This window comes from Capricornis sumatraensis, chromosome 5, assembly GCF_032405125.1.
Source record: "Capricornis sumatraensis isolate serow.1 chromosome 5, serow.2, whole genome shotgun sequence".
In the NCBI taxonomy this organism is placed as follows: domain Eukaryota; kingdom Metazoa; phylum Chordata; class Mammalia; order Artiodactyla; family Bovidae; genus Capricornis; species Capricornis sumatraensis.
Genome location: NC_091073.1, coordinates 49,627,262 through 49,639,484, shown reverse-complemented (window position 1 = coordinate 49,639,484; position 12,223 = coordinate 49,627,262). Strand labels below are relative to the sequence as shown.

The following is a 12,223-nucleotide window of genomic DNA, read 5'->3' as shown; positions in this document are numbered from 1 at the left end:
AGAAGCCTGGGGAGCTACAGTCATGGAGTCGCAAAAAGTTGGATACAACTGAGTGACTAACATACACACACGCCAATGCAGGAGACGCTGGTTCAGTCCCTGATCCAGGAAGATCCACATGCCTCGGAGCAATTAATCCTGTGCACCAAAACTATTTAGCCTGTGCTCTAGAGCCCAGAAGCCACAACTGCTGAGCCCACATGTTACAACTACTGAAGCCTCCCTCCACCTCGTAGTCTGTGCTCCACGGTAAGAGAAGCCACTTCAGTGAGAAACCTGGGCACCACAACTAGAGAGAAACCCCTGCTCGCCACAACTAGAGAAAAGCCAGCAACGAAGACCCAGCACAACCAAAAATAAATTTATTTTTTTTAATGGCTGTGCTGTAGCATTGTGATATAGGTTGCATTTTTTACAATTTTTGAATATTTTTAATCCTGTGATGACAAACATCTCTACAAGTGCATAGGAGAATAATGGTTTATTTCTAGATTATGTTGTTTATTTGATGCTGTGACAGAAACTTAATTCTTTCATATAAGTTGACAGTGATTTCTTACTGAGCTTTTGTAAGAAAACAGAATAAAGATGCCTGTCCCCCTGAAGCAGAGGACAGCTTCGGTGACCTTCATGTTCTAGAGGACAGCTCTCTATCATCTGCTTCCCTCTGTTTGTATCCTCAGTCTGGGAAAGGAAAAGAAAACAGTTTCTTGGTTTCTCATCTTTTGTCCAAGAGTCTGATCACATCTATGCTCTCTCTTCTCTCCTGTAATCTCAAGAAGTCCACAAAATGGGAAGCTGGTCCTGCTTTCTATTGAAAAGCCCCTGTTGCTTTTACAGAGATTTCCAGACCCTATGAAAGGCTCTTGGTTGGAATTGAGCTGCATGTCTTATCATTGTAAATTTGTGCAAACTCAGTAGAAAGAACCCTGACTGCTCTCGCACCTAATTTGTTAAATGATGTCTTGAAACCAAAACCTGTGTAATTCTGTATTTCTTTTCAACAGCTTAATATTGGGTGTGCCAATCAATTCAGCAGTGCTGCCCCAGTTCTTCTTCAGTACTCTCATGATGCCGGAATGTCCTGGTTTCTGGTGAAAGAAGGCTGTTACCCAGCTTCTGCAGTCAAGGGATGCGAAGGAAACTCCAGAGAACTGAGTGAACCCACCATGTATCACACGGGGGACTTTGAAGAATGGACAAGAATCACCATTGTTATTCCAAGGTCTCTTGCATCCAGGTAAAGTGCCCATTCTTACCATGTGCCATAGTTGCCATTTCTAAGGAACATATATTTATCTCAATATCTTCATTTCATATATCTCAGTAACCTAAGAGGATTCATAACCTCTGGCAGTATCTATCCAAGTAATGACTCTTGAGAAAATGACACACACATTTGTGAAAAAGTTTATTCACTTACTCATCCATTCATTCACTCAACAAACACTTATTGAGCCACCTACCTGTGCCAAGTTCTGTCCTGGGCATTGGGATTACAGCACTAACCAGAAGATGTTTAAAAGCTAAGTGAGTTATAAAGCATTATTGCAACAGACTTTCACTATGTGGTGATTTTTTTCTAATTTAATGCCTCCTTGAATAGACAATTTGAGATATCTCATCATTAAGATAAATATTAATACAATAGAGAAAAAGATTTTAAATCAATTGACAGAAGCATGAGCTAAATGGATTAAGAACTTAAAGCAAATTAGTTTTTGTAATACATCAACAAGTTTAACTCTCAGCTTCCTGGCAGCTAGGACAAAGTGTGAGAGGTCAGGAGATAGGGTCATTTGGTTCTCACTGTTGAATAAGAAGAAAGAAAATACAAACATTCTGATAAAAAAATTAAGTGTGCTTTTTTCTAAAATACATTTGTAGTGCATATATATATATCTTTGTGTTGGGTGGAGTAGGTAACGTTAAGATCAGTATTTTAACTATAATTTTTCAGAAGATAAAGAAGCATTCTTCAAGTGGACAGTTTTTAATTGAATCCTAGAACATGATATTCAATTGTGACTCAGTCAAAGCATTTCTGTGCAGAACTGAGATGATGTAATAGGTCTATTTGTACTGCTGGTGATGTAACTTAATATAGAGGTTGCTGCTGCTGCTGCTAAGTCGCTTCAGTTGTGTCCGACTCTGTGCGACCCCATAGACAGCAGCCCACCAGGCTCCCCCATCCCTGGGATTCTCCCAGGCAAGAATACCGGAGTAGGTTGCCATTTCCTTCTCCAGTGCATGAAAGACAAAAGTGAAAGTGAAGTCGCTCAGTGGAGTCCGACTCTTAGCGAGCTTCTCATTAATGCCATTCAGCATTATTTCCAGCCTTAGTTTCTTCCTAGAATATGGTTGGACTATCCTTTCTCCACACTCTTTAAAGTTAGGCATTGCCTAATGAAATGTGAGTGGAAATGAAACATATGACTTTGAGTCCATGTGCGTTTTGCCATCTTACCTGTTTCATGAAAGCACCTTTTGTGATGAAGCTTACATCAGTCTGGGTCCTTGAATTTCTGCAATCAGCAGACTTTCTTACAACCTATACTGGACATATAGTATAAGCCAGAAATAAACTTTTGTTGGGTTAACCCACTGAGACTGGGGGCTGCATGTTACATCAGCATAACCTATCTCATCCTGACTGACAGAATGATCAAAGCTAAGAATCTATGGGAGTGGTTTATCTATAGTGTTTGTAGAGACCATTCTGTCTATAATCTTTCACCTAATTGATCACCAGATTTATATCTAGCTGGATATCCTGGTTGTGTTCTCTTCCTCCCTTGTTAATTAGTTGTGCATACCTTCAGAAACTGCACCATAGATTTTGATATACAGACTTCTCAGATAGGTAAGAAACTTGTATGGTCAGGATATATAAGTTTCTGTGGTAATCTACCAAACTTTGGAGCACAATCTTTAAATGCCAACTATTCCAAGAAAGAATTCATCAGTCATTGGATCTAAGATCAACTTATAAGTAATTTTTTTGTCTTTACATGCCAGTGTACTTTGTTGTGTATCAGAGAAAGTCAAATGACTTGGTTTGTGCCAGAGTTGATGAGTTGACCTTCTTTAGTGAAATTTGATAATTTGACTTGCATTCTGCTTTAGTTAGGATACAGGTCTAGCTACTATAAAAGCAAAATAAATTCAAATGCTTAACAAGGCTAAAACAAGATAGAAATCCACTGTTGACTGCATAATAGTCCAAAGGTGAGCAGTTCAGAACTGACAGGGTATCTCTACCATTCTGAACACACAACTTCTATCTCTGGATCCAAGGCAGCTATTCCAGACCTTGTTAACTCTCAACCAGTGGAAGGAAAATGATCAGGAATGCATAAGTGCATTACTTTTTAAAAACTATCACTAGTCCTTTTTCATATCCCTCAGTAGAGCCTAGGATAATATTTGTACAGTTGCCTATTGCTGTGTAACATTCCTCTCCAAAACATAGTGGCTTAAGACAGTAGTGGCTTATTATTTCTCATGGTTTTATGGAATTGATTGGGTAGTTCTTCTGCTCATCTCACCAAGCTTTATAATGTAGCTTTTTTCAATTGGGAGGTTGATTAGTGTCTGGGATTAGTAGGACCTTTCTTTCTATGCGGTTTTCATCCCAGTATCCACCCCAGTATTCATAACAATATCCACAGTTGGGTGGTTCCAGTGTTAGAAAAAAACAAAAGTAGAAGCTGCCTGACCCTATCTTACTGGAACATCAGGGGTCAAAGCAAGCCACAAGGCAAGTCTAGATACAGAGAGTGAGAAAACAGACTCCTCTTTTTGATAGAAAGTGCAGAAAAATCTTACAGACGATATACCTAAGGAGGTGCGATCCATGTGAAAGTGAAAGTTACTCAGTTGTGTCCAACTCTTTGTGACCCCATGGACTATACAGCCCATGGAATTCTCTAGGCCAGAATACTGGAGTGGGTAGCCTATCTGTTCTCCAGAAGATCTTCCCAACCCAGGATTCAAACCGGGATCTCATGCAATGCAGGCAGATTCTTTACCAACTGAGCTACCAGGCATTGTTATAACAACCTAACATAGTTTGTCCTAGCCCTATGGTTCACATCTGTTCCCCATGAAAACACACTCACTTTCCTCCCAAGACCCTCAAAGGCTTGTCCCATCATAGCATCAGACTCTAAGCCACTTATATCATGTCAAGTTTCCCTGGATATGACTCACAGATCTAGGAACTGGAAAAAAAAAAAAAAAAGTTATCTACCCCAGCCCTGGTGGCTCAGACGGTAAAGTGTCTGTCTGCAATGCAGGAGACCCGGGTTCAGGCCCTGGGTTGGGAAGATCCCCTGGAGAAGGAAATGGCAGCCCACTCCAGTATTCTTGCCTGGAAAATCCCATGGACGGCAGAGCCTGGTAGGCTACTGTCCATGGGGTTGCAAAGAGTTGGACCCAACTAAATGACTTCACTTCACTTCACTTCACTTCACCCCACGCTCTACCCAACATACAGCAATGAGATAGATAAACATAATAATAATATATATAACAACATAATAAACACTGCCCACTCAGGAAAATGAAAAGAATGGGAAGCACATAGCAACAAGATAGCTGTTACTAGGGTTCCCTTCTCTACGAGCAATGTCCAGGATAAGAAAGTTTGACAGTTCTTCTCCTGGTGAGTAGTTCCCTAATCTTTGTTCTTCTCAGCTGTTTGTTCTACTCTATAGGCTTCATCCTCTGAGACATTCTTTCCTTTTCCATAAGGACATATCTGCCTCTGGAGCTAAATAGCCCTTTCATCTTGCTTATTGCCCATCTCAAACTGGGGCTTGTGACAGGGTAGCCCTTGTGATCCTCACCCCCACCACTGCCCTTCTCTCCCCATGTTTTCCTGAAACTGTTCACTTCAGTTGCTCAGTCATGTCCGACTCTTTGCAACACCATGGACTGCAGTACGCCAGGCCTCCCTGTCTGTCACCAACTCCTGGAGTTTACTCAAACTCACATCCATTGAGTCAGTGATGCCATCCAACCATCTCATCCTCTGTCATCCCCTTCTCCTCCAGCCTTCAGTCTTTCCCAGCATGAGGGTCTTTTCAAATGAGGCAGTTCTTCGCATCAGGTGGCCAAAGTATTGGAGTTTCAGCTTCAACATCAGTCTTTCCAATGAACACTCAGGACTGATTTCCTTTAGAATGGACTGGTTGGATCTCCTTGCAGTCCAAGGAACTCTCAAGAGTCTTCGCCAACACCACATTTCAAAAGCATCAATTTTGGGGGGTTCAGCTTTCTTTATAGTCCAACTCTCATATCCATACATGACTACTGGAAAAACCATAGCCTTGACTAGACAGACCTTTGTTGGCAAAGTAATGTCTCTGCTTCTTAATATTCTTTCTAGGTTGGTAATAACTTTTCTTCCAAGGAGCAAGTGTCTTTTAATTTCATGGCTACTGTCAACATCTGCAGTGATTTTGGAGCCCCAAAAAATAAAGTCTGTCACTGTTTCCACCACTTCCCCATATATTTGCCATGATCTTAGTTTTCTGAATGTTGAGCTTTAAGCCAACTTTTTCACTCTCCTCTTTCACCTTCATCAAGAGGCTCTTTAGTTCTTCTTCACTTTCTGCCATAAGGGTGGTGTCATCTGCATATCTGAGGTTATTGACATTTTTCCCAGCAATCTTGATTCCAGCTTGTGCTTCATCCAGCCTGGCCTTTCGTGTGATGTACTCTGCATATAACTTAAATAAGCAGGGTGACAATATACAGCCTTGACATACCTCCCTTCCCAATTTGGAACCAGTCTGTTGTTCCATGTCCAGTTCTAACTGTTACTTCCTGACCTGCATACAGGTTTCTCAAGAGGCAGGTCAGGTGGTCTGGTATTCCCATTTCTTTAAGAATTTTCTATAGTTTGTCATGATCCACACAGTCAAAGGCTTTGGCATAGTCAATAAAGCAGAAATAGATGTTTTTCTGGAACTCTCTTGCTTTTTTGATAATCCAACGGATGTTGGCAATTTGATCTCTGGTTCCTCTGCCTTTTGTAAATCCAGTTTGAACATCTGGAAGTTCATGGTTCATGTATTGCTGAAGCCTGGCTTGGAGAAGTTTGAGCATTACTTTACTAGTGTGTGAGATGAGTGCAACTGTGCAGTAGTTTGAGCATTCTTTGGCATTGCCTTTCTTTGGGATTGGAATGAAAACTGACCTTTTCTGGTTTTCTGAAACTGTGGCCCAACCTTATTTCTTCCAAATAGACAAGTGCAACATGTCATGAAGCTGGGGAGCATAACGGGGTAAATATTTGCTGCAGTGACTAGAATACTAGGATATTAGAAGATATCGCTTTAAAAGTAGTCCATAGAATCAGGAGCCAAAAAACATAATACTAGTGTAATACCCCAAAGCCAGATAATATAGAGTTGAATCTGAAACTGCAGTTTGTTTGATGCTGAGTAGAATCACCTAGTTGGTAAAACCACATCTGAGAAATAAGAAAAGACTGCCCTTATTATCACAAACTGAGCCAATATTTTGAGGCTTCCAATTTATCAATATTTTCTTAGACTTCAGCTTTTGGAAGACAAAATCTTGTTCATTAGGATCTGGCTTTCTGGTTTGTTTGGATACTATCCAACTTGCTTGAGATGGCATTTGTGATGGAGAGCTCTCTACTACAGAATAGTAAATATGTTACTGCTTCAACGCAAGCAAATGAGCTATTGTTTCTTCTGCAGTATGTTAAACTCAGATATCTCCAAATGCAGTGTTGGAAAGCTGAGAATTGTAAGTGAAAATTGTTAAAATTTGGAACTATTTTTGCCACAAAGCAATATGCTTATAATAGTTACTAGAACATTGTTCTTTTACAAATAATTGGAAGCTGATTTTCTCAAAGGAACAGTTTGTGCTCATGTTAATTCTCTTGGTTCTTGCCTACAGAGGAGGGACATTGGTGGTGGTAAATATGTGCTGGTACCTCCCTGCTGACTCTCATCCCCAACCATACAGCCACTCAGCCTGCTCTTGGCTGTCTATGCTGAATGCAGAAAGTCAGCATCTCTGGGAAGGGCTAGAAATTCAGCTGCTTAATATTCTGCCCAATGTCTCCTCTACCACCACACATCACAAGACAAGCCGATGCACAGGTGCTTACCTTCCTGGTTTAAGTGGCAGATCCAACAACCTTCTGAAGTGTGGAAGGCTGAAGGACAGGGGTAGAAACTGGTTCTCCAGGTTGCTCAGGCATCCTCTGAACAAAGATGACAATTGGAGTAAAGAGAGAGTGTGTTATCTTCTACTACCTTATCTGGAACATGCAGGATATAGGGGAATTTTGCTTTCTGAGGGGCAGAAATTATAGATCCATGTTTCTCTGGGTTCTATTATAGAAACTTAAAAAGAAAAGGCAAGTGTGAGTTTAATTTAAAAAGACTTCTACCAGGGAATCGAAGTGTTTCTTTTTTATTACAGATGTACAGCCTATCTTTTGGAAGGGGTACGGAGGCCTTACCATTTTATTACAAACAATTGGCAAAAGATGCTTTTCACCAATTCCATTTATTTCCTTTGAAAAGAAAAATATCTTCACAGGCTAAATAATATTATAACTCCATTGGGAAGATTTTCCTAACGCTTTACAACTGTACTTTCTTTTTTCTTTTCATTTTTTTGGTTTTCCTTTGTTTTGCTAATCTTCAATTCTGTTCTCTTTTGCCTTAAAAAATAAGACCAATACATTTTGAATTAACTTCAAAGGAAATAAAAGATACATTCACCTTCCTTTTGACACATTGAAAAATGTGCTAAGACTTGCATTAACAGAAATTAATCACTGAAAAACTTTTTAAACCTAGTAAACAACATTGTTGGCTACATTTGTAAATTTGCCAAATGTAGATAATTTAAAATAATGAAGAAAAAAGCCAGAGTTATGATTTAGTGTTGCCAAATTACCATAGTTATTTGAAGAGCCAGAAGGAAATGTACTCTGATACTGCTATATTATTTTCATAATAATAGAGGAGAAAAGGAACCATCTTGATCTACAATTATCTTTGATAATCTTCATTAATCTTTAAGATTCTTTACTCTTCTTTACTTAGAGACTGAATTCACTCAAAAGTCTATAAATAATGGCAGCATATTTAATTGGTATTTAGATAGTCTAATCTATCGTCCTTCTTTAATGTTAGTAGAACTGAGAAGGAAGAGATGTTTTCTTATTATGAAGTTATAGATGTAGGTGGGTTTCCATGTATTTGAAAGGAAACAAGGTGTGTTGAAAGGATTGGAAATATTAGAAAGCAACTGGGACAAGTTTTAGTTTGGCAGCCTCAAAACTTATGGGGGATATAGGACTGGGCAGTAGCCCGGCCACTGGTGTTCCAGGGATTGAAGCTCTGGGACCAGGTCCCTCTTTTGTTTGTTGGCAGTTACCAGCATTTTCTGGCAGCCCAGGTGGCTGCTAAGTGTGTATAATAAGCATCTTGGAGACTTCAAGATGAGAAGTGAAGCAGGCAAGGAAGGCAACAGGTGAGAACAGAGCAGGCAGTACAAACTTGATTCTTTCCTACCAGAATCATGCAAATGGCAGAGCCATAGTCCCCTTATTTGTCCTAACAAAGTACATCCTATTTGATGGTTTCAAAGATTCCCAAATATTCTCTTAAAATATGCGAGAAAAAAAAAAAAGCTATGTTTCTGGCCATCAGAATCTTCTTATCTGAAATCCTCCTGATATTTAAACATTTATGATGAAGAAAATATCAAGAAGTTTTGAGAAAGATTTGAGAGAGACACTTTTGAAGGTTAAGTGTCCAGTCAAGTGAACATGACTTCCAAATAAATATATATCTCTCGAGTTTTTCTGAACTGTTCTGTATTTCAGTGCTTTGGTATGAGATATTGGTACAAGAAACACATGTGCTGTTTTTCCCAACAGTAAGACCAGATTCCGATGGATCCAGGAGAGCAGCTCCCAGAAGAACGTGCCTCCTTTTGGTTTGGATGGTGTATACATATCAGAGCCTTGTCCCAGTTACTGCAGTGGCCATGGGGACTGCGTTTCAGGGGTGTGTTTCTGTGACCTGGGGTACACCGGTAAGGCTGCAGACAAGTCTGATGATTTGTTTGTAAAATATTCATCTCTGAGTACTATATTTCATGATACTTCTTCCAAGGAAATATATTCTTAAGTATTTATTCTTAAGTCCCCAAATTATAGAAATTTGTAACCTAGGCAAATGAGGTGCTGAAATATTTTGTAGTTTTGAGCTACCTAAGAAGGAAAAGCATGATAACACATATTTCATCCCTTAAGTATATTCATTTCCTAATAATAGTGATAATAATTAACATTACTTGAGTCCCTACTTCATGCCAAGTGCTACAGTAGGTGTTTTTTATTTTACCTCATTTAATTCATGCAACAAATAACCCTGTAACAGTACTGTCGTTGTCCCTGTTTACACTTGAGGAAACAGACACAAAGACACGCAGTAACTGTCCCAAGGTCACACAGCTAAGAGTTGCTAGAGCTCAGCTTCAATCCCTGGCAGCCAAACTCTTAAGCATTAGGCTTCCTGTGCTCTTTACACTGCTTTTATACAGTGTAATTTTATACATTTAAAGTAAAAGTCAACTTATGAAATGATAAATGCAAGACTGCCAAACAAAAACTTAACAAGAGAAGTATTTTTTGACCACAATCACCCTTAGATGTTGCTACAAGCAAAAGTAAAAAGGAAGCTGAGATTAAAGAGTAAAATGGGAGAAAATATTATAAGCTTCGTAATCTTTTTATAGAATTTCTCCTGGAATTAACTTCAAAGCATCCTTCCCAGCCTTTCAGTGTTCTGCTCTTCATCTGGCACGTGACCAAAGACAAACATGTGTTGTTACAGGCCTTCTGTAGAGAGCGCTGCCACTCGTAGTTTCAGGGTGATAAACTCCCCATACTGATCCTCTAATACAAGGACAACAAATGAGCAAATTTTGTTTGTGGACAAAATCTTGTATCTCAGTTTACACAAACCCTCTGGTTAATGAAAATCATGAGACTGTGTGGTTCCCTCTGTGTTTGTGTTTAAACATTTAAAATAATAGAAGCAGAATACTGTTTTGATGATAGTAGTGATGACTGTGTTTCAGGCAGATGCTTGAGGTTTGAATTTTGATGTGATTGCTTTCCCCTAACACCTATGGCAATGTCTCCTTTGACCACACACTAATGTACCTGCTAATGTTTCATGATTTTAACAAAACCTGTCTCCTCTGTATTTCTTTTCTTGGAAGCTGCACAAGGAACCTGTGTGTCTATTGTCCCTAATCACAGTGAGATGTTCGATAGATTTGAGGGGAAGCTCAGCCCGCTGTGGTACAAGATAACCGGAGGCCAGGTTGGAACGGGCTGTGGAACACTTAATGATGGCAAGTCTCTCTACTTCAGTGGCCCTGGAAAAAGGGAAGCGAGGACTGTCCCTCTGGACACCAGGAATATCAGGTAAGTAGTTAACTGGTCGCTTCTCCATGAACATATTTACCTTGCTGTATGATCTAACCTACAACACTGTTCTTTTCAGAGTTCACATAGTAATGTTTCTCTACATAGATTCTGATATATAAAAATGAAGCATAACTTTATAATAAAATAGATTCTGTAAAACTTGTACTCTTAATTTGTTAATCAGCATGCAGTCATCATCAAGGCCTGTGTGTCTAATATATGTCAGCTTGGTTTTCTAAAGTTCTCTGTTATTATGAAGATTATTTGATACTAATTTTAATGTATGCCAGGAGAAATATAATTTTTTGCAACTTTGAATTCTGTGTCCAAAAATGGGGCGCCCCATTTATCTAAGTTTATTTGTATTCACTTATTGAAAACTATTCCAGAAATTTAAAATACCTACACTGACACCTACTGGTACAATAAATAAGTGCTTAGTTTTAAGGGCAAATGAAATAGTAGCACACCTAAAATATAACTATGCTTCTTTAGTTTTACAGTTGGAAGAAAGGAAGCTAAAGAAATGTTTGAAGCTTTTAGAGCTTCTTCTCACTAAAATCTGGATTCTGTGTCATGTGTTTTCTACCTTCAGTCTCTTTCCTCTTCCTTCTGAGTCCTTCTCACAGCTAACCCTATCATGTAGGTTGGTTTATAGAGACTAAGGCATAGATTACATCACACTAATTGAGAGACAGTTGTGAAAAATTAAACCATCTGAGTTTAAATCCATAGTAGAAGTAATTGTCTGGCCCTAAATAAATATAACATTCAAGTTTTTAATGTTAGATTTTTTCCTCCTGAGTTTCCAAGGATAGTATCATCTCAATTTAAAGGAATTCCATTTCAGTGATTTCATTAAATTGCATCAGACTGTCACAGGGAAATGAAGTTAAATTGTTTCCTTTTGTTTAAATCATTATTCCAAAATAAAATTAATGGTCATATCAATTAACTTTTCTGAATGGTTATGGAATTAGCCTTAATATAAGCTATGTAGTTTCTGCTTGTCATATGCCCTTTGTGTTTAAAAATAACCTAAGAATTACAGGAGTTTTACTTTTTACTGTGTCAAAATACAGAAGGCTAGATGTCTTCTGAATTCATGTTTTTAAGTAAACTGAGGTGTTTTGGGTTTTTTCCCCCAGACTCGTTCAGTTTTATATACAAATTGGAAGCAAAACTTCAGGGATTACCTGCATCAAACCAAGAGCTAGAAATGAAGGTAAGATGCTATATTTCCATAAAAACTACAGTTACTACTAGCAGAGTAGTTCTTTCTCCTCCCAAAGTTTGGCTGAAATTTTGTAAACTGATTTGTTGTTCAATTCCTCAGTCATGTCCGACTCTTCAAGACCCCATGGACTGAAGCACACCAGGCTTCCCTGTCCTTCATCATCTCTGAGAGCTTGCTCAAACTCATGTCCATTGAGTCTGTGATGCCATCCAACCATCTCATCCTCTGTCATCCCCTTTTCCTCCTGCCTTCAATCTTCCCCAGCATCAGGGTCTTTCCTAGTGAGTCAGCTCTTTGCATCAGGTGACCAAATATTGGAGCTTCAGCTTCAGCATCAGTCCTTCCAGTGAATATTCAGGGTTGATTTCCTTTCAGATTGACTGGTTTGATCTCCTTGCTGTCCAAGGGACTCTTGAGAGTCTTCTCCAGCACCACAGTTCAAAAGCATCAATTCTTCTGCACTTAACCTTCTTATTGGTCCA

At 39.0% G+C, this 12,223-nt stretch overlaps 1 protein-coding gene across 2 annotated transcripts in view; it reads left to right on the top strand.

The window, feature by feature from the left end:
* The window catches only part of RELN (reelin), a 536,845-nt gene that overhangs the window by 426,073 nt on the left and 98,549 nt on the right, over nucleotides 1–12,223 (top strand). For both annotated transcript variants that reach the window (XM_068972809.1, XM_068972810.1), the window contains exons 28-31: nucleotides 1,008–1,240; nucleotides 8,942–9,099; nucleotides 10,294–10,501; nucleotides 11,653–11,729. In XM_068972809.1, coding sequence (XP_068828910.1) covers nucleotides 1,008–1,240; nucleotides 8,942–9,099; nucleotides 10,294–10,501; nucleotides 11,653–11,729 — 676 coding nt within the window. The remainder of the gene's footprint in view (nucleotides 1–1,007; nucleotides 1,241–8,941; nucleotides 9,100–10,293; nucleotides 10,502–11,652; nucleotides 11,730–12,223) is intronic.